The 23,305-nt window shown below is 40.7% G+C and overlaps 1 protein-coding gene across 9 annotated transcripts in view; it reads left to right on the forward strand.

Annotated features, from left to right (window-relative positions):
* afdna (afadin, adherens junction formation factor a) overlaps nucleotides 1–23,305 on the forward strand; it is a 112,108-nt gene that overhangs the window by 52,411 nt on the left and 36,392 nt on the right. For 6 of the 9 annotated variants that reach the window (XM_030046602.1, XM_030046604.1, XM_030046603.1 and 3 more), the window contains 8 exons: nucleotides 2,280–2,300; nucleotides 5,728–5,873; nucleotides 7,535–7,629; nucleotides 9,321–9,586; nucleotides 10,326–10,469; nucleotides 11,677–11,875; nucleotides 12,689–12,795; nucleotides 16,793–16,873. In XM_030046602.1, the coding sequence (XP_029902462.1) occupies nucleotides 2,280–2,300; nucleotides 5,728–5,873; nucleotides 7,535–7,629; nucleotides 9,321–9,586; nucleotides 10,326–10,469; nucleotides 11,677–11,875; nucleotides 12,689–12,795; nucleotides 16,793–16,873 (1,059 nt within the window). The remainder of the gene's footprint in view (nucleotides 1–2,279; nucleotides 2,301–5,727; nucleotides 5,874–7,534; nucleotides 7,630–9,320; nucleotides 9,587–10,325; nucleotides 10,470–11,676; nucleotides 11,876–12,688; nucleotides 12,796–16,792; nucleotides 16,874–23,305) is intronic. The other 3 variants (XM_030046610.1, XM_030046606.1, XM_030046608.1) reach the window with 1 other exon arrangement.

Consider the following 23,305-nt stretch of genomic DNA (forward strand, 5'->3'; position numbering starts at 1 on the left):
AAATATGTATACAAAAAACAATAGTTTTCAGTTGTTCGTCTTCGTTTTTTTAAATAAATGTTTTTTAATATTATTGATAAGTGGCCACAACTCTCCGAATGTGTTAGCATGGAGTCCTCTATATGTTAAAGTGTTAGCATGTAGCCGACTATCGCAAAATTTCAAATTTCCTTGTGTCTAAATGAGTAATTATTCATGGAGACGACATGTCAACACAAAAGTTACAGCCTGTCTTGCTGCGCTATGGAAGTGAATGGAGGGATAGAAATCCAATATAGTGGATTAGCAGCCCAGGGGAGCACGGAGCAGCAAATGAGGAGATTTCCTCATTATGTGGAATCATCTTGTCCATAAATCCAACACCCCTGCTTTGCTCGCTTGCAGTCACACACATTTGAACATCACACACGGGCCAAGGACGCATTACTCAGTATAAGATGAGACATAAGTTTTGTTAGCACTGTGCAGATCAATAAATAACAACCCTGTTACACACACACACACACACTCAAACAGAAAACATTTCTGCTAACTAAAGTACTAGCTGGCCAAAAGAATATTTTTCAGCATAGATTAGGTGCAGTGGTGGCAGCTAAAACTGAACACGAAAGGATCAGTGAGCTGCAGTGAGAGTGCTTTTTGACTGACTGACCTCAGTTTGGCTCGGACTAACATGTTATTTTGCCGTGGGAAAAATGTTGCATTGGTAGCAGGGAGGGAAAATCATGTTGCACAGCGACATTAATGCCAGAACTCGATGCCAAAGGTGGATCTCCCGTTTTTAGACAAAGCACACACACACACATTCACTTTGTTCCGAGTGCCGTTCCCCCTTAGGCACAGTAAAATGCAAATTCCATCTTTTCTTAGCCATTTACTTTTATTAGTTTAGCTGCGAGCTGACTATATTTCATTGTCCTTGGCATACAGTGAAGTTATGAAAGACAGTACACACACACACCCATACACATACACACACACACACACACACACACACACACACACACAGACAGACTACAGACTTCCTCAATTTCAGTGCATGTATAGAAGGATTTGGGTTTGATGGTTTTTCACGGGATGAGGGGAATATTCTAAGCTACGGAGAGGAACATGGGAATGTTTAAGCCTCCTACTTCAAATAGGCTCATTATCTGCATTAGTGTGTTTGTGCTGGCCATCAGCATTTTCCATTATTGTCACAAAGAGATTAATTACCACACATAAACCAGGGAATTGGCTAATCCAACTATTTTTGGAGCATCTCGGTCATGTTAATGTGGTGTATTAGTGGCCCTGGAAAGAAAGCTTTACTGTGGGGGACCATCATTTCTGTAGAATGCTGGGGGATCAACACTCTAATTTTCCACTGCTTTATTATCAAATTCTTCAAAATGGACAAACTATCCCTTTAAATATAATACATATATCATTTTAATGTCAGTATGTCTTTCAAAATTAAAATGAAACCCTGTTGCTTCTTGTGGCGAAGTAGGCGTTGCTGCTGTCACACTGAAAGCTTTAGATTTTTTGTGCTGGAAATTCAGCGCCTTCCTCCTCCTCCTCCTCCTCCTCCCCCTGTTTGGAGCTGGAAACAATGCCTAACATTTTGAAGCAAATGGGGCCCAGTGGCACACACAGTAAAATGCTTGTTTGTTCATGTTACAGTACCATACACAACAGTCTCAAAATAAATACGGTAAAGATTTATTGATTTTAAAAGTAAATTTAGCTCCTTTAAGTTTGGTCGAGCTCTTGTTTTTTTAAAACGTCTTCAGTAATGTTTTGTGAACACATGACTTTGAAAGGATTCCACCAGTTAAGTAAAGCAATTTATGTCTTTAACTTAGCTTTAAAGATCTCAATACGTTGGTTTTCTTGGCATATCTCTGTTTTCCCCGTGTGTAAAAAGCCCAGTCACTCACACGTTTGATTTTCGCTTTATTTTTTTCATTTGCAAATTTGGCGTTACATTTCATTCCAGCAGGCATTAAAAAGGTCCTAACAAGCCTAAAATGGAATGGATGATATTTGTGGACACCTTGTCATGTTCTCTCAGGAGAAGTGACATTTCATGTGACTTCCATCAGTTGTTTCCTTTTCTGCGGTAGAGGGTCAATAAACTGATTTGAAAATGGTTTTACCCTCTGATCCATCACTGTTTGTGTGTGTTACATAGCTGTGTCCATACCGTAGCTGTTGACGTGTTTTCTCTCTGTCCTGTGAACGTCTCCTCCTCCTCTTCCTTCTCCTCTTCCTCCTCCTCTCCTCCCTCCATCCAGGAGATTCCTGAAGGGGATCAGGTAGGATAGCACACCATGATACGGCTGCTACAGACTCATCTACCTCTCTATACCATTCTACCTCTCTCTCTCTCTCATGCTCTCTCTCTCTTCCCTTTTCTCTTTCTTTCTCTCACTCTACCTGGTGGGCAATATGGACAAAAAAATCACAATATAACAAACATTCCTGCTTTCTAAGGCTCGTGTACTGAAAGCTACTGATATCCATCATTACAGCTGCAAGCAGCAAGTATTCACCGATCCTCTGGCTGTCTAGACCAGTTGTTTGCAAACTTCTTTCAATAATCTACAACCTTTGAAATGTTTTTTTTTTTTCCCCTCAGCCAAGCACCCCTAGCCAGTGCAAAAAATGGCAAAACTATAAAGAGGTCCAATCCAGCTCCATCAGTGTCTATAACAGCAACCTGATACTGAGGATATTTTGTCGGTGCTGTTTTTGCTTCTTTTTCCACTTCTTTCTTCTTGTTTTCAGCTGTATCGCTGCCATGTTAAAACCACATTTTAAAATTTTTTTTGTCTGGCTTCCCGGTCGTAGTGAACAAACGTCCTTGCTCGACGAGCACGGCAGCAGATTCAAACCATAAACAAACACATTTGACACCTTTGGGAAACCTGGAAGGAATACTAAATGTAAAATGTGGTTTATCAAACATACATTTACGTTTTTTGTGTTGAACTTATCATACAATAGGCTAATTATTATAACTACATTTTAATTTTAAATTAACAGCCCCTGCAGTTCAACATACCCCTAGGAGTATGCGTACCCAACCACTGGTCTAGACAACTTTATGTAGAGAGTTTGGAGGAGTGATGGGTCATAGTTGGTCCATGATCCCTGTGGATCACCCCCAGAGGTTCGGGAAGTGGAAATGTACCAATCACAATGAAATACAATTTTATTACTAATGTTACTTTTTAAGTATTAGTTCCTTAAGTGAGAAGACAGACAACACGTATGCTATGCTTCACATTGAAGTGCAACACAAATGCACCCACAGTATGTTTATGTGAAAAAGTGCACTTTGCTTGCATTTCAAGAGGAGGCAGGAATGTGTCAAGTCTCCTGCATCATAAAGCAAAGTCAGTCTGTAACAGATAAAACAATATGGCAGACATGAAAACACTCAGTGAGAAAGTTGCAGAGCATGAGCGTGTGCATCATGTGACACCAGCCCTGCATCTCTAGGCCAAACAGGGACATTTGAAAATTGACTCGATGGTGGCACTCCAGAGGCATGGCTTTATTCACACAAACTTTGCTGAGTGCATGTTTGGCATGGGCCTCTAGCAACTTGCAAAGTTAAAAAAAAAATTATCGAACCCGACCCCATTGGCAGGTGGGTGACCCTTTTCCTCTAGCACACAGTTCATGTACCCTGTTCATTTTTGGTGATGATCCCTCTAGTGCCACCTTCAGTCCAAAATGTGTTTTTGGATCAGAAAAGTTGGATGCAGGCGGTGAATAGAAACAGTTATATTGATGTGTAATGTAAATTACAGCTTGTATGTAACAACATCTGCAGTGTTCCTTTGGAGGCAAATTTGTGATTGAAATTTGAACCAGTGAAGACTGCCATGTCGCCCACCCTCATTTCAACTTCGCTCTTTAACTCTCAAGCTCTTTCAATCTCTCCCTCTGAACTTATATACCTCCCACTCTCTCTTTATTTCTTTTTCTCTTTGCCTCTCTCTTTTATCTCTGCTTTTTTTTTTTTTTTTTACCAGCCCTCCATTGTTGCTGCTGCTTCTTTTTCTCCATTCTAACAGATGTCAAATAAAACCATAATAATGCGTCCTTCCACAGCTGGAAAACTAAGCAACAACAGCAACATCAACCCAACTAATTCCATTCAGCTTCCTGGACCTGCCTGGTACTAAAAAAAAAACAACAACAAATAAAACAAAAACCAAAGCAACCACTCTTTTTTTCCATTGTGGCTCCATCTTTTAATTCTGGCATCCATGTTGTGTGACATCACGTCTTGCTTCTCCTACTCAACAGTGTGGATGAGAGACAAGTCACGCCCCTCTGACCTCCTCCACTTCCTCTGCTTTGTCTGTTCGGAAATTGATTTAATATGTTCATCCATCTGTCTTTCTGTCTGTGTTTTCAAAGGTTTTCTTAATGTTTTTGTAATCTTTCTTTTTGGATGCACTTCGCTCTGTTTCTCTTTCTCTGGCTGTTCTGAATGAAGGGGTTTTGTTTTTTGTTTTTTTATTTATTTCGTTTATTTGTCCTGTTTCTCAAAGCAGGGATAGATGAACGCAGTGGGCGGGCCTCGTCCATCCCTCCCGCTCTGAGTGATGGGCACATTAACCAGTCAGCTCCCCAGACACTGAGCTCTGTTCACAGAATATTCAGTTTTTAATAAGGTTTCTGCGAAGGCTAGACCGAGATATGGGCAAGGTACTGACCTTTTATTAAAAGTAAAAAGTCAATATGGCTCAATCAGTGTTTTCTATTTCTGATAATGTTATTCATCGTCCCCCTATATTATTATCTCTGCTGTCTTGAGATTACAGTGCTTGTGACAGCATTTAAAACCAATCAAGCCTTTCTCAAACATTTAAACACAAGAAATCTGACCAAAAGATCCAAAAGAAAGGTAGTTAGCAATCCCAGGTGATTAGACAAATTAGCACTAAAATTAATGGAAAATTTATCAGAATTAGCTACAGAAAAGAAAGAAACACGAGAATATAAATTTCAAAATTAGTAATAAATAAATAAATAAATACAATTATTTGAATATTTGCCCAAAAATTGCCGAAATTGTAAGAAGAAAAAAAAATCCTTCAATAATAATTAAAACAAACACACAAACAAACAAACAAAAATAATTAATTTTGTTCAGACAAAGCCTGCCCACAAGCTTTTGGGAGTCAAAGGGTAGAAAAATATTGAATACTGACACGATATTTGATCTTCCTTTGGCTTCCTTCCAAAATTGGTTGTATCATGCTTTGAAAGCTCATATCGGTCCAGCCCTGGTTTCCAGTATGTTTAATCTCATCAGTTTATTGAGCAAATCCATCCCAATGAGCATAACCGACCAGTTAGTGAAGGCAGCCAGTGTCTGGTGACCTGGTCAAGGTGGTTGTGGATAGGAGGAACAAGTACGGGCACTGATATCACTCCCCTCACTCAGAGTTGCAGAGGCTACTCCTTTTCTATATTTGAATCTTGATGTTTCCATGAAAACATCTTCATTGACTGACAGTGATGACTGCTCCCTCTGTTGGGACTGGGGGGTCTCATAAAGAGGGGTGGACCGGGCACAAGTCTATCCCTGAAGTAACTACTGCTCCTTCTGGCTGCCAACCAAACAGAAAACCCTCTCCTCCCTGCTGTTCTAACTCTTAAGAGTCTAGTGGTTGCTAACACTCTAAATCCTCCACCCCATATGTGATTGGTGCATTTCAGAAGCAGAAGAACATCGCAGGGGCGCTGGCGTTCTGGATGGCCAACGCCTCGGAGCTGCTCAACTTCATCAAGCAGGACCGAGACCTGAGTCGCGTCACGCTGGACGCCCAGGACATCCTCGCCCATCTTGTCCAGATGGCTTTCAAGTCAGTCTGTGTGTTTGTGTGTGAGCATGGGTGGGCGGGTGACGGCTCCTTCTGGTCATGGAACTGGTTCTGAAGTATCTGAGAATTTTGAGAGGAAGTCAGGAACTTTTATACATTCTGAGACCATCAGTGAATTTTACAAACGGATCACTTTAGAGGAGTAAACAATGGTATTTCCCAACAGGTGTAACATATTCAGTGTATTAGATCATTGTATCATTGTATTTTTAGCTCATCTCTAGTGAACTGAGACCAGACTCTTGAAAAGAAATACAATTGGATGAGTTTTAGAACATGGAAGTGCTCTGATCTACTCGTGAAAAATCATGAAAAGTCTCCCATCGTGGGAAGTAGATTGCTAGAGTTCAGTTGTTTACTTTATTGAAGTAGCTACATTGTGGCTAGCTGGTACTCAGTTACAACTGTAATTGATCCAGTAGGTTCAAAGGATGTGTTCATTGTAAATGGACCTCAAAAGCAAGTCCAACACAGAACCTATCTTCTTAATTTAAAAAATCCTGGTATCTGCCTTCAGAAGCAAATATCAATAGACGTTATGGTGAGCATCAAATTTTTTGTGTGCAAGTCTAAACTGTGATCATTTAATACTAAAGGAATACTTTCCCCTCTCTGCTTTAGTTCAGAGAAATCGCCCAACATAATTTACCTCATGGAGTCACCGTCCATGGTCACAGTATGAAGTAACATAACATGGACTACAGGCCATTAGGTCTATGAACATTCATGAAGTGAAATATAAAGCTCCCCCCAGTCCTGTCCAGTCTTTGCCCTGTCGCCCTGTACACCATCACAGCTAATGGAAAGCACATGTTAGGAAATGGCACCAATCAAGCTAACAAGCTAAGTGGAAAATGATTGAGGAACGTTAGTGATCCTCAGTGAACTTTTCTGCACCGCTGCCAGCGAAACATTAGTTTACATGCACACATTCCTTCTGTAACTGAAAATCAGGCGAATGCAACAGATCCATTGAAGTGTTTACTGGGAATAAAGTGACATGATTTTTCCCAGTAATGTGAGTTTACATGAATAAATTTGACATTCAGGTTAATTTATGGTGGGAAGGATGTGACTGAGATTCAGCTTACAGTTGAGTTGATGTGAGAATAAACACTGCGAGGGAGCGGTATTACTCTCACTGTTGGCTGAAAGTAGAGGACACTGTAACAGTATAACAAAACATAACATTACAGCATATATCGTGTAAAGCAGGCTAACACTTTCTATTTTATTGTCAAATAAATTTAGGTGTTGAGCAGAGATGTTGCTGTCAACTGGGCTATGCTTAGGCCTATATATAATGAATGTCCTTACTCTGGGTAGGATTACTGTTTGTTTCATTTGCATTGGCTCAAGTCCCGTATTTTATGGCCAATGCAGACATTTTTGGCTTGAAGCTGCTGTTAGTCAATATTTTGTGCCAATATTCAGTGTCTTTAAATTTGACCATTTCCACGCCATAGAATTATTTAGCATAAAAATGTTTCTCTCCTAGACATTTATACTGGTTAGGCTGAAAAAGCCTCTGAAACATCATTTAGATCATGAGACACTAAATCTCTCCATTGAGATGGAGACTAATGGATTTGTTATTGGTGGAGTAGCAGCCTTTCAAGACTTAATTTGTAATGTGTGCACAGGTACCTGGTCCACTGCCTCCAGGCTGATCTCAACAACTACATGCCTGCCTTCCTGGATGACCCTGAGGAGCATAACCCACAGAGACCCAAAATAGGTATATAAACTTACACATGTAATAGTCCAAGAGAAACAATGCCAAAAATCTCTACCTAGAGTGATCATGTTGTTTAATTTCTGACCAAATCTCTAAGATAACTTTAAGAATTTGTGTAGACTTGTGTAATTTCTGTGTGACATCCTTCATCGAAGTGTTACACACAGGTTATGTCCACGTCACGCTGGCTGTGGGTGGAACTGAGGCCAAAACCTGCCATACCAATTTTATTATGTACACATTCGTTTCCAGTTTACAGGATATCACCACTTTGATAGTTCTCTGTAGAAACATCTGGTGTGTTCCCTGAAAATGAGTGCAACCCCAGACTCAGTAGCAGACTTGCCAAACACACTGAGGGAATATGCCCACTCAGACTAAGACACTAAGGAGTGTTTCCCATCATGTTCTAAGTTGTACTCTCTCCACTTCAGTCTGGAGTGTGTCACACTGTGAGCAGATAGGGCAGCAGTGCAAGTATCTGGGGACGAATACTGGATGATAAGCTTAAGCAAGAAGCAGATAAGACAACCAGATGTTGCAGGACATTTCACATTTGCTGAGTTATCAAACGGCTGCATCTCATCTTGCACCTAAGTAGTGTGCACACTTTAGGATGTGGCAGCAACATGAGTTTGAGTATTACAAGACTGAATGACAAGGGATTGTGCAGCTTTGAGTGAGCCCGACCTCAAACAGAGTTGACATTGGAAGTCTCATAGGTCTGGCCTCGTGGGACTACAGCCTGCAAGTCAGAAAGCCCTATAGGTCATTAGTTAGACATTTGGGCGTTAATGACCAATAAAGACAAGAACAGTAGTGCATCATGAAGAAGACTCGGAGCATGTACAAGATGAGGTCAGTCATGATTACAAAGTGAGTTGGCCTGTGTGACAAATTGGATGATTGTATCCTCTCACACTACAAGAGCTGGTCCCGGACTGTGTTGGGAGATGAGGATGTGACATGCTGACCTTCTCACAATTGATTTTTGGCTCTACCAGTACAAATAGCTCGTCAGAATTCAAGCTTCAGCTGAATTGAATATAAATGATTTCATGACTGCAAGCAAGCTTACCTTGAGGTTTCCACTGCAGTATCTGCTCATGGTACTTTGTTTCCCTGGAAGCTGCCTGTAAAATAGCACTTTAAACCCCACCTTAACCAGAGCTATAACCAAAAAAAAACCAGAGTCCAAGAGTGCTGCCACATCACGGCCACAAAATATAGGAAGCAACAGTGTCGAAGCTCCCTGCATCCCTCTCGAACTCTACTGATGACCATTCATAATTTATCTCCAGTGTTGTTTTTGAAAACGTGTCCGTCTTTCTGCTGTTGTAATGTAGGTAATGGCAGTTCAGTTCATTTAAATCACAGTTATTACAGAACACTTGTAAAGTGTAGTAGGCTACTGCGAGGCACTGAGGTAATTTTATTGTTTATTTTTGACCTAGCTAACTAATTAGGACTTGGTTTAAAAAAAAAAAAAATTGCCTCATAAAAACGTTGTAGTTGCAGATCAGAAGCACTGGCCACAAGCTAACAGAACAGAGTGATCCATCAGCCAGGATGCTTGCACTGTGAACAAACAGAACTATCTTCTCATCACTCTTCACCTTGATTCAGTCCTCTTGTCCTTTCTCTCTCCTCTGCGCTCACTTCTCTATGTCTCTCATTCCCTCTCTTCCCAGAGGACGTCCTGCACACACTGACGGGGGCGATGTCGCTGCTGCGGCGGTGTCGGGTCAACGCCGCCTTGACCATCCAGCTGTTCTCTCAGCTCTTCCACTTCATCAACATGTGGCTGTTCAACAAGCTGGTGACAGAGGCGGACTCAGGGCTGTGCTGCCACTACTGGGGGGCCATCCTCCGCCAGCAGCTCAGTCACATCGAGGCCTGGGCTGAGAAACAGGGCCTGGAGCTGGCTGCCGACTGCCACCTAAGCCGCATCGTACAGGTGGGAGGATAACAACAAGGCAGGGAGGGTGTGACTAAAGTTAGAGCACAATGTTAGTTTTACAATTCTGAGTCTAAGTAGGATTGAGTGTATGACTGAATATGTTGCAGGTCAGCAATGGAGTGAATCCTTTGCCTTCTTATGCCAGTGTTTTCATGTTTTTCTTCTTGTTTTTAATTTTTCTCAGTCTTTAGTTGTTACTCAGGGCTTCTTTGGTAGTCTTGAAAGCAGTTAATTTCAAGCTACCTAGCTTTTGCATTTTTAAAGCAACAAAGTCTGAGTGAGGATCGGATGATATGTGGAGATTCAATGCTGTATATCACAACAGAAGAATGGAACAAGACATATCGCATGGGGACTAAGTTATATTTTAAGTGTTCATTTGAATTTCACATTTTCTCTTGCAGTGGTGGTAATTTTGTTACTGTGATGTGATTTTGCACAGCTGCTAAATGAATACACAGGAAACACTGCACATTTTATTCTGGTGTAGTAATCATGAATGAGACAGCATGCCTATCACAGTTTCGCAAGCTCTCTGTAGAAATGATATTATTTACACTTTTTAATGGCAGCATTTTAAAATTGCTGACATTCTATCAAGCCCTTCCATTGCTATTGCTGGCCTTGGAAAAATCAACTAATTCTGCACATCCAGGTTTTGTTGTTATATTGTATCATAGTTATATTGAATTGTGAACCTCATGTCTTACTCATATATTGTGTTTTTCCCCTCCAGGCCACCACCCTGCTGACCATGGACAAATACTCCATGCAGGACGTCCAGAACATCCATAACACCTGCTTTAAGCTCAATTCCCTGCAGCTCCATGCCCTCATGACCAACTACCACTGTGCTCCCGACGAGCCTTATATTCCGCCTGTACGACACACTCACACACACACACACACACACACACACACACACACACACAAGCACGTATATAAGATATAGGGCTTTGTCTTAGCTAATATGATGAGATCCTACCTAGTAGGTGTTACCATGTTAACATGAACATTACTTGCTTTAATAAATTAGCTTACTAGCATGTTAGCATATTAATGAAGCCAAGAGACTGCTGCTCAGGTTAAATGAGCTGACTCTTGTCAAGCTGCAGGGTTTGGAGTAGAGTAGTGGAGTTTACTGTGTCACAGTAAGCTACATTTGGAAACCAATCTACCTTTATAGATTAAATAGGTACAAAGAATACTAAAATATTCTGCTCATGGTTAAGTACTGTATTTTTGCTGAAATGTTAATTAATTAGAGGTAAAATAATTGGTATGAAAAGCTCCTTTTAAAAAAGGTAAAAAGCAGCTCATTCTAAATGTATTCAGAAACAAATAATTTATTAGATTTTTAGGAAATCGTTACATGTGTGTTACATGTGGTCTTCCCTATGCAATTGTGAAAAACTAAATAAAAAAAAAATTACAAAATAAAGTGCACACAATAAAGCAAAGTCAGATTTGTCATCTTTGGTAACTTTACCATTGAATACCAAGCTCTTCACAAATAAAACTGATTCAATTTCTCATGCTAATTGAGAGTTTAAAAAATATGTATTCTGTAATGGTTGTGATTTAAAATGTTAAGTACAAAGCTGCAGCTAAACACACTAAAGCAAAATTACTAACTTTAAAAAGATATAAAAATGTACAAAAATCTCAGTCAGGTTTCAATAATAGGAGCTACTTGGACCCTTGCTTGTAATGTTACTAAATGGACTTACACCCATACCAGCTCTCTGGAGGTCCAAGATAATGTGGCCATTGTTGCTAGATTTGTGATGGATCATCAATCATATGTATTGCATTCTTATTCCAAACTGATCACACAGTTGAATTCAAGCATGCTAGACCTGCCCAGCTTCAGACCTTAACCTCAAAGTGATGTCCATTTTTATCCAAAACCTGGTAAGAAGTCAGCCAGAAAAGCCATTTGCAGCTGATACAGTTCTTCCTTTTGAGGTTGAATTAGCTTTTGGTATTGCAGAGGATTTTAGAAAACCAGCCTATTTGAGGAAACAACCAGCATGCCTCACCTTACATGGTTCTTCTGTTTCGTGTGTGTGTGTGTGTGTGTGTAGGAGCTAATAGACCATGTGGTGGCAGTGGCGGAGAACACAGCAGATGAGCTGGCGAGGAGTGACGGTAGGGAGGTTCAGCTGGAGGAGGATCCTGACCTCCAACTCCCCTTTCTCCTGCCTGAGGATGGCTACTCCTGCGACGTGGTGCGCAGCCTCCCCAATGGCCTGCAGGACTTCCTGGAGCCGCTGCTGCAGAGAGGTAACGACAAAGTACCCGCACATGTTCATAAAAACCAAAAGAAGTGCTCAGAGTACCTGGACGTTCTCTGAGGCAGACGGCCTGCACAAGTCAGAGAGCTTAAGGGCATGTTTCCACAGAGACATGCAGTCAGAGAAATGCTTTAAAATTCATGTATTTCAATGTAAGTGCAGCTCCTGCAAAGCCCCCCTGTATGTGTGGGTGTGTGTTTTTCCTGCAATGTGGATTAGACATCGGACAGCCAGTTAGGGAGATTTATTTCGATTCAGCTGCAAACTTACTTTTTTACCTACTTTTTTTTTTTTTTTTTTTTTTTTTTGGTTATCGAAATAAAAACAAAACAAATACTCATAGATCCACTCAAAATACCTAAAGATGCAATCAAAGCACATTCAGTTCCTTTAAAATGCTTGAACATCCTCACTGAGGTAGGTGTAACTTAGGTATTTTAAGCCATCAATATCATACAATTGGAACTTTGGATTTGTCAACAAACTTTTTTGCTTCTTTACTATTTAGAGTTGTCTTTCGCAGAGATGGACAATATTTTGAAGTAGGAAGCTGTTAACTACAATTTTTATTGTGATGGGACATGAATGTAGCAGGAGTCTAGTGGAGTGCGGTGCAAGCGAGAGGTTGCAGGCCTACATGTTGGCTCTACTGGACCGGTCACTGTGATTATTTAGGGCGAAAAGAAGGAAAAAGGTCGAGGGTGTCCGAGCTGGTGTCAATTACAGTAACTCCCTCTCTTCATAGTTTAGATTTATAATTCAGTCGTAATGTACATGACACTGTGTGTGCTCTCTTTGCCAGGTTTTTGTCGGCTAACACCCCATCCCCGTTCGCCTGGCACCTGGACCGTCCACTTTGAAGGAGCTGACTGTGACAGCCACTTTTCTGCTGCTGATAACTCTGAGATGGTAGGGCATCAACACATGCATACACAAGAACTGGTCAAGGGTGTATATGTGCGTGCTCGGCCATTGGCCACTCAGGATAAAGTCAGTGCCACAGGGGATTTTGGCCAAATTTAGTAATGCTGACTCAACATGGCTGAGGAAACTAAAGCATCGATATGGATGAGCTGAAGTAAGGCAGCAACAGAATCTCTCATCACAACAGAATAATTTTAGACTTTTTTTTCACATTCACATGGTCAGAAGGTTGTTTTTCTTTCCCCAAACTATGGTACCAGCGACTAAAGTGGGAGAAAAGCTGCCTCAATGTGATGTGCGCTCATTGTTGCCTGTCACTCATATTTCTCCAGTCAAAAGAAGCAGCACTTATTTTCACTTGTTACATACCTGGATTTTTGATTCCATCTGATTGGATTTTTCATGGGTACTTTGAAAATCGGTTTACAAACTGTAAATAACCATGCTAACTTGAAGTCACATTAAATTAACAAGAAAGAAAACATGCACAAATTTTTCAGTTCTAAATGTTTAAATATTAATCCACATTGTAAGCCACAGAAAATGAATGTAAAGCCAAGCAGGGAACTGTAGACATCACAAAATAAAAGCATGGATAACCAGGTGATTACAAGATGAAATGAGGTGTAATTTGGAGGGGGCACAGTTGTAGAAAATAAAATAAATCTGTGAATGGTTTGTTTTAAGTTTATAAAATGGTTTGTTTATACTAGAGGTTTAACCGTGAAAGTCGCAGAGTTGATTTTTGGATCTTCTGTGTGTGTGTGTATGTGTAAGTGTGTCAAAGTGTGTGAGTGAAGGTTGTCGAAAAGTTAAATTGCTCCTTCTGAAGTCAGTGTAATCACTGCCTTCAAATCAGAGACCACACACACACACACACACACACACACACACACACAGAGGATTTAATCAACACCAATCACCCTGAAGAGGTTAGTTAATGAGCAGAGAACAGTAAATGACAGACGTCTGTTCACTGTAACTAACACACACACACACACACACACACACACACATACATGCAGCCACTTCCTCTGTAATTGGTCTGTTTATCCCTGCTCTGTTTCATAACTGCAGTCTCAACACAGAGACACATCTCTCTCTCTCTCTCTCACACACTCACACACACACACACACACACACATGCACGCACATGCGCAGACACACACACACACACACACACACACACACACACACACACACACACACACACACAATTAATGGTTTGTGTTGTGGCAGGCTAAAGAGGGTGAGGCCTGGAAGCCATGTTCCACTATCACCGATACTATTCCATTTTGCGTTTGCTTTGAACATGATGGATACGATGTTTGAAAACTGTCAGCACCTTCTTGTAGTTGAAGTGCAGCTGTATTTGTCGCTGAGTTGTGCTGTAATTCTAGTTTTGGTCTAGTTGTTGTAGCCTAGCTGTAATTGTGGTCTAGTCTTAATGAAGTTGTTATTGTTTAGAAGCTACAGTGGTAGTCCAATTCTAGTCCAGACTGTTACCGTGTTGTAGTTCTAGTCTAGTAGCCAGACTAGACGGGGGCTGTTAGCCTTCTCCTCCCCAAGGCCCACCTACTCATCATTATTTGGGTCAGGTTGCGGGTCTTGCAGTATCGGGTCCGCTCAGGTCCAAAACTGATTCATAGAAATTGCGAGGAACAGGTCGGGTGCAGTATTGAACTTGTGGCTTTGGGTCGGACACAGGTTTGTAAAACTGGAGCTGTGCAGGACTCTGAGGGTACAGTCTAGATTGTTGTGAACTTGTAGTTTTAGCTGTAGTCTTATTTGCATTTTGAATTTTTTTTTTTGTAGCTGTAGTCTAGTTGTGGATATTTGTAGTCTAGTACTTTTCATCTAATTTGCTCTAATCTTGTAGTTTTAGTCCAGTTTGTTGTAATCTTGTAGTTTTAGTCTAGTTTGTTGTAATCTTGTAGTTTTAGTCCAGTTTGTTGTAATCTTGTAGTTTTAGTCCAGTTTGTTGTAATCTTGTAGTTTTAGTCTAGTTTGTTGTAATCTTGTAGTTTTAGTCCAGTTTGTTGTAATCTTGTAGTTTTAGTCTAGTTTGTTGTAATTTTAAAGTTGTACTTTAGTTTGTATATGTGATTTTTTTTTTTTTTTTTTTTTTGTAGCTGTAATGTAGATTTAGTGTGGTGTAGTTTTGGTGTAGTTTGTTGAAGCTGTAGTTGTGGGCTAGATGTAGTCTAGCTTGTTGTAATTTTGCAGTTTTATTCTAGTTTGTTTTAGTAATTACCTAACCTATAGTGCAATAACCATGTTTGCACTTGTACATATTTTTATATATATATATTTATATTTATATTCCTTTCTTTATTTTTCTTGACTATTTGCTCTTTTAACTTGTACACTCGGAGTGGGAGTTGTTATTCTAACAAAAAGTAATTTCCCCCTGGGGATCAATAAAGTATTCTGATTCTGATTCTGATCTGGTTGCTGTCTTGTTGTTAACTGTAGTTCATTGTAAAATTGTAGCTGGAGTCAAGTTGTTGTCTAGTTTTTAGTAAAGTTAAAGTTGTAGTCTAGTTTTTAGTAAAGTTAAAGTTGTTGTCTAGTTTTTAGTAAAGTTAAAGTTGTAGTCTAGTTTTTAGTAAAGTTAAAGTTGTAGTCTAGTTTTTAGTAAAGTTAAAGTTGTTGTCTAGTTTTTAGTAAAGTTAAAGTTGTTGTCTAGTTTTTAGTAAAGTTAAAGTTGTAGTCTAGTTTTTAGTAAAGTTAAAGTTGTCTAGTTTTTAGTAAAGTTAAAGTTGTCTAGTTTTTAGTAAAGTTAAAGTTGTTGTCTAGTTTTTAGTAAAGTTAAAGTTGTAGTCTAGTTTTTTGTTCTTGTAGTAGCAGTCTGGTTTGTAATGATATTGTAGCTCTGGTCAGGTTATCCAGTGTTTTGTGTATTTTGTTGTACTCTTTGTAGTAGTTGTATTCTAGTTTGTTGTTGTGATCTTGTAGTTGTAGTCCAGTTTGCTTTAATCATGTTGTAGTTTCTGTCTAGTTTGTAATGTTGTAGTTGGATTTTGGTTTGTTTTAGTCTCCTTGCTCGGGTCAAGTTTTCGTCCAGGTTTTTTGTCTGTTTTGTTGTTGTAATCTTGCAGTTGTAGTCTAGTTATGGTGTCATCATGTTGTAGTGACTGTCTAGTTTTGTAATCTTGTACTTCTAGTCTGGTTTGTTATAGTTTTGTAGCTGTGCTCAATTTGTTTTCCAGTTTGTTGTCGTAGCTGTGGTCTCGCTGTGATGTTGTTCACATTTTAGTCTCGTTGTGGTTCCTGTTTTATCTTCTGTGTGTTCTTGCAGAATAATGAACTCACTTCTTCAACATTAAGACTAAAAAGTTCTGACCCGCAACACACAATAACAGCAACACAGCTACACACACACACACACACTCACACACACACACTCACACACACACACACACACACACACACAGTTCTGTTCATTCTCTGTATATTTTCTCCTTGTGTGGGAAACCTCAGTAGCTCTCTTCTGCCTCTGTCTCTGTCTCTGCCTCTGTCTCTCTCTCTTTCTCTCTCTCTCTCTCTCTCTCTCTCTCTCTCTCTCTCTCTCTCTCTCTCTCTCTCTCTCTCTCTCTCTCTCCTTCTCCTCCTCTCCCCACCCAGTCACCCAGCCCTACCCAAATGAGCTATGGTGTGTGTGTGTGTGTGTGTGTGTGTGTGTGTGTGTGTGTGTGTGTGTGTGTTTAGCCATGATGTGGTTTTCATTCTTGACTTGACTCCAGCCACCACAGGTTCCTCTGCGGTCTCCCCCTTTACCCTTCATCCCTCCTTCATTCCGTCCCTCCCTCCTTCATCCCTCCCTCTTTTACTCCACAGTCTTATTTTCCTCCATAGTGTTGTTGAGGCAGACAGAGGAACATACCAGAAAACATTCACCGAGGTTCTCAGAGCTGAAACACGTACACCTCAGAGGTCGGGTCCTCATACTTCTGTCCTTCTTGTCCATCTCCCTTTTCAGCCAATGAGGAAAGAGCCGGAGGTTGTCACGGTAACCCTGAAGAAGCACAATGGCATGGGGCTGAGCATCGTGGCCGCCAAGGTAGGAAACACCATCTGGAAGTGTGTGTGTGTGTGTGTGTGTGTGTGTGTGTGTGTGTGTGTGTGTGTGTGTGTGTGTGTGCGCGTGCAGAGCCTTTCATCCAAAAACTAGTGAATGTCTAAGATTATCTGAGCTTTTCAGTTTTTTTTTTTTTTTTTTTTTAAGAAACAAAGCATGTCCTTATTGGGAGAGGATTTGTTTTTTTTTTATAATTTCCAAAAGCAGAACGGTGATGGTTTGACAGATATTTGACAGGGAGCCCAAAAATAACCTGGGTGTTTTTCTCTTGGCTGACGAGACGGAGTGTGTTGTATTTGTGTCGAGGCGTGCGTGTCTGTGTGTGTGTGTGTGTGTGTGTGTGTGTTTTGGGCTGAGCGACATAGTGCTGACGAAAAAAAAAAGGCAGCTATTTTAAATAAAGTGCTTTCACTGTTGAGACTGACAGTGGCACAGAGATGAAAGCTCTGGATCGTTCCTGGACAAAACATGGCGCCTGCTGTTGTGAGGACGGGACGGGGGGCTGGGGTGGATTTGAAAGGGCCTGAGCATCGGTCTGTTGGCTCATTTGTCCACACATTGTTGGGTTTTGATGAAACCTGGGAAGAGTGATATATCTCACCATGGCATCTCTGCATTGTTAAAACTGTACTGATTGATCCAAAAAGGTGATAAAAAAAAAAATAAATCAACATTCAAAATATGGCAAAAATATCACCATAGGTTAAAGTGACATAAGTCAACATAAGTTAAAAGTGGCAGCATCTGCATGTGAAACTCACATTGCATTAGACAGACTGGCAAGAGAGACATGTAACATATAAATGTGAATAAAGCAACATCTTTCACACACTATTATATCATATATCACATATCACCAGAAGAAGAAATGAGAGAACATGAAAAGATTGTATTTTTGTTATGGCGTTCTGTGTTGAGACGATATACCTTACACAAAAGAGAATTAGTTAATGATGCAAAAAGTAACTTTTCAGTCCGTTGTGACTTTAATTCTAACATGTTGCATCTAGTTCAACAAAGCTAATATTACACTAGAGCTTATACCGGAGGTATGCAAAGTTCTACAGTGAACTGAGTGAAATTTTGGACACAGTCACTTATGGCAGAAAACAAGCGATGTAAGGGCTTGGTTGAAAATAACTCGAATTATCTTTTCAGTAAGATTTAAACATTTGAGAGTGGAGGCAGAGCTCTCTCTCAGGTACACCTGTCTGTAATCTGCGTTTAACCTTGCACAGGTGCTGGTACATAAGCTCAAGTTTATTTTGAATGCAGAAGAGACTAATCTTATGTTATTCTTCAACTAAAGGAAGACTCCAGACATTCCTCCAAGCATTTTCAGTGTTAAAATTGAACAGGTCCAAACAAACAAGTATCTGGCTGATAGTTAGCTGTCTTTTCATCCCCGTATTGAAGCACTAGTGGAGCGTTAGTCTTTAACTGACTTACTGACTTTTTTCAGAATGAACATAGCCGAGCCCCCTAGTGGTGACAATGCCTGTGGACGCTACACAAGTTTTATACCATTTGTAAAAATATCTTAATGTCATAATCTACAACATTCAGCCTGCAAACGTTTAAGGAACTATAAAAAAAAAATGACCTTTTTTCATACCACAGTATTTTCATAGTTTTCATACAATCTACTACCATGTACTAGGGAAGACAAAATGATAGCTGCACACCACAGCAGCTTTATAATGCCAAAAATGTGTAACCAGATGATGAAACAAGACATAATCTTAATGCCAATAAATCTGTAAACACAGCACCAGTCAGAAAATATATCTGTAAGTATCTACTTTTTTAATCCTCTGCAAGATTCTGGCAGTAAGTATCCTTCACACTGCACCAGCTGGACCTCTTCTGAAAGCTTAGGATTTGTCTGCTGCAAGATCCGCATGTTTGATTTTAGATCAGATGTCTGTTATGCCAAGCTAAATATAGCTTAAGAATTCACCTTTGACCTCCTGCAGCAAATGTGCTTTGTCATTGCCTTCATCCGATAGAAGTCACTTTATAGGATTACGTATAGCCTTCTGTCTCAGTGAGACTGGCTGGGATCAGATGGACAGCATCCACCTTCCTTAACTCTTCTTTACCGATGCGCGCCATAGAAATCGCAAAAATAAGTTTGGAAGATTACAGCACCTTTTACTGCTGCTGTGTGTTTTTCTCCCAGCCAAGCATGCAGTTCTCCTTCAAGACAGCAGATGGCGCAGTGATCAGCCGTTTCCTCGCAGAAAGTCTCTTATTTCACAGATTTGTAGGTCTACTTTTACTAAGATTGTTCAATTTTTTTAGTGATTTTATTTTTCAGTATTATTATTAACAGTAATATTTATTGTAGTAATAAATATAATTGGAGATACGCAACCCATGAATGAGCCAGATTTCTGTGCTAAAACATAGACTTATACCTCAAAGTTAGTGTTAGACCATACTAATGTACATTGTATCGTTAGTAAAACACTTGCGAATCCTTGTAGAATCAGCTCCACATTTCAATTTTAAATTTAGTATCTGCTGTCTTGGCTGCATTACTGTTGAAAAAGGAGCTTGTCATTTCTCAGTGAAACATACTCGGTTAAATAAAAGGGTCTAGACCAGTTTCGAACCCCTCACTTTGCCCCTGCGCCAACTGAGTTACTGGGACACCCCTGTTCACTTGTGATACTTGCAGAATTGGAAGGAAGAAGCGCAGACTTCCCATTTTGAGCGACACATTTCCTGCGGGAAATCCTTTGCTTATCGGCAGAGTAGCTGTGTAGTTCTTTCCAACTCTGTATCTGACATGTAGGGATGGTTTCCTTGACCCAAAAAACTGTTGCCCCGTGTGAATAAACAGATAGATTTTGGATGTTAGTACTGAAGATTGTTAGCCGTCATTACAGGAATGGATACACACACACACACACACACACACCATGAGCATTTGCTGTACAGAACATATGATCTCTCTCTCTCACGCACACTCACTCTTTCTCTCTGTTCATTGGAGTGAGTTTCCTGCTCAAGGCAAGAGCTGTCGTGTGTGTGTGTGTGTGTGTGTGGAGGGGAAGAGTGGGAAGGAAGGACGTACTGGGGGAGTCTGTTTAGTTTATTTTCAAAGCTGTGTGTCAGAGGGTGTGTTTCCAGCAGGGAAAACAGGTAGAATGGACAAGAGAGGGGCGGTGAGAGAGCTTTGACAGACAGCTGCTCGAATTCACAGCAAACCCAAACTGGGCTGAGCTCTCTGCCCTGTTATATAACTGTGTATATGTGTGTGTGTGTGTGTGTGTGTGTGTGTGCGCGCGGACACGGTATTTGCCTGGTGGAGCTTCAGCAAGCACTCCACCTCAGTCTGACTCGCCGGCATCCCAGCCGACGCTTCACCAACTGGATCCCCGCCTGGATTTACTGCTTCTTAACAACCACACTGCAATTACAAACTTCTGAAGGACTTCACTGCCACTTTGATACCACACAGGCTGGAATTTACAACAGTTTTTTTTTAAGTTTCACTGCTTCTTTTGGGAACTGGGAGTACTTTCTCAAAATTTGCAGTGCTTTTTTTCCACCACACATACAGAAATGTAAAGTAATTACAGTACTTTTTTTTTTTTTTACCGCACTTGTAAGAATTGCCTTTACTTTTATACATTTTGATTGTTTTATACTGCACATACAGGACTGTGCAAGTGTTTTTTTTTTTTTTTTTTACCATATATGTTGGAATTTTCTACTTTTTGTGCACACGTTTAGGAATTTGCAGTACTTCTTAAATTTCCGTACGTTTTTACAACACAAAGGAATTTATTCTATTTTTTCAAATTTACTGTACTTTTTTTTAGTGGACATGAAAGATTTTTACCTTTTTCAACGCAAATAGTGCTTTTAAATGTAGCCGCTCAGCTGTGCGAATCATCTGCAGGCAGTGTTGTTAGGGGGTTTTGGACTTGTCAGTGCATGTTAGCGGGCCAAGGCAGTGTGTGTGTGTGTGTGTGTGTGTGTGTTCACTTCGGGATAAAAGGAGGTGCGGGTGCGTCTGCACACCATAGTCGAGACGTTCCCAGTGTGAACTGGTCTTCACTGGACAGCACCAGCCAGCTCCTGCAACATGTGGTTCTCTGTGGTGGGCAGGAAAGACCAGGTACAGTGTGTTTGTGTTTGTGTGTGTGTGTGTGTGTGTGTGTGTGTGTGTGTGCAGAGTGGTTCAAGGTTGTGCGTTACATTCCGTTCTCATCATGTCTTGATAGACCTGTTTTGTTTTTCATTGTCCGCAGTAATATATGCACTTAACATCTCAGCTGTTCTCACGTACTCACACACTGTCTCTTCTAATACGCTGACACCAAGGGTATTAAAGAGATTGCTCACCCATTTTGAAAAATGTGATATGATTTCCCTCCCCCCAGCTGTTCTGTAGGACAGTAGTGGTGCTATCTTCCTCTCATTGTTACTGAGTGCTGGATACTGGCTGGATGCTCCAAATGCTAACTGTTAGCCTCCTGCCATTGAGCTGGACTTCCTCGCTGACTTACATTTTGAAAAAAAAAAACACCTCAATCCACTCAAATTGTTCAGTAAAAAATAGGCCGAAAAAATTTTACTCCCCGAAATGGTGTCAGAAATGTTACAATGGTTGCTGGCAGGTGCCTGAATATGTACGTGAACCATGTGAGATAAAGGGGAGTGGGGGAAAAGAAGCTCGCCACGTTACCTAGCAGCTATCTTTTAGTACTCAGAAGAAAGTTGGTATTTCTGTCCTCCAACATGTGGACATGTGCTCAATGAAGAAAAGAAACTGAAGCAACCTCAGTAACAATGAGAGGAAAATGCTGCTGTTCTATGTACAGCTAGGGCGGGAAATGTATTGATATCAGTTTTTTCAAAATGGGTGAATTGCCCCTTAACTGTCAGTAGCTGGTCAGTCAGTGAAGACATGCAGCTCACTGTAGCCAAGCATGCAGCTGCCATGTGTCCTCCAGTCTATTGGGTTGTCTTGTCCGTGTTTGCTTTCAGGGCTGCTCTGCTAATGGTTAAACTAAGGTACACACAAACAGACACACACGCACCTGCACACGCACACACACAAAGATAGGACAAGCACACAAATCGGGCAATGTCCTCAGTAGGGATAGACTGATACATGTCTGTTTTTGCAAATGGCATCCAGTCATGAACGCCAGTCTTGGGTCTGTGCGGGTGTGTGTGTGTGTGTGTGTGTGTGTGTGTGTGTGTGTGTGTGTGTGTTTCATGGTATTGTCTCTGTCTTCCTCCCGACAGCTCCCAGCTGGAGTTGAGGAAACTCGACCCCCTCTTCCTCCTCCCCTTGTATCGATGTGTTTACGCGTTCCTCCATTGTAGTATAGAACTGAACATTCTTTTACAGCTGCTGCACAAATGAGCTGAGCTGCATTTTGCCAGGACCTTTTTCTTGCTGCAGCACTGCAAGACGGTTCAGACTAACCCTAGTCACAAGAACCTTCCATACACGAGAGCATACCAAACTCCATTCAAACATTTGGCAGCTTACTTCTGCTGTACTTATTGGTAGAACAGCATGAATTGTAAGGATCCACTTTTGAATTTGGTGTTTACCACCAAATTGGGGAAAAACTTTTTGGTGTTTAACACGCCACACAGCACTTAAATCAGTGAAAATGAAATGATTTGATTGGTTTGCTTCATATTGTCTTCGACCTCTTCCAACAAAATTCCCTGTGGGCAGTGAACCAGTTTGAAAAATCTGAATCATTATTGGATTCCTCTGCGCTGTAGTGATCGGTGTTTCCTTGTCCATTGTTTTGTCTTTACACAATGTTTCCTGACAGGAGAAAGTCGGGACCTGCAGTGGGAATTCCCACAAAGGCGGTGTCGCAGGTGCTTCATCAATGCCAGGTCCAAGCCAGCGTCAGCTTCTAGTACTTGACACATGCAAACAGTGTGAACAGATGCACTATTTAAAGTGGAAGAGATAGACTTTACTGTTGACGCTCCGACATGATGCGTGAGAGGCTGCACAGTGTCATATTTTTAATGGAGTTTGGTGTAGAGTTCTGGTCGTACAAGAGTGAACTGAGCGTATTAGAATCAAATTTATAATGCCATGAAATAATATTTAACCCAATGCATATTTTTGTATCAGATACTCGACATAGAAAGCTCTTCTTGCAAGCCTTCATGGTAAACTCATATTCCAAAAATGCTCGCCATCTCTTCAGTGGAAGGAATTGGTTCGTAATTGTGTGATTTTACAAGAAAATCCTCTCATGCGCAGCCATTAAACAAGCATGCACATAAGTCTGTGTATTCCTCAGGACAAGCAGCTTGGAATGATGTACTTGTGCACACAGGCTTCATTAGTCTTAGGTTATCCAGCATGATGAGTGTGAGCTTTTTAAACAGAACTTTTGATAGGGCTTGCTGATT

Source organism: Myripristis murdjan, chromosome 24, assembly GCF_902150065.1.
Source record: "Myripristis murdjan chromosome 24, fMyrMur1.1, whole genome shotgun sequence".
Classification (NCBI taxonomy): Eukaryota; Metazoa; Chordata; class Actinopteri; order Holocentriformes; family Holocentridae; genus Myripristis; species Myripristis murdjan.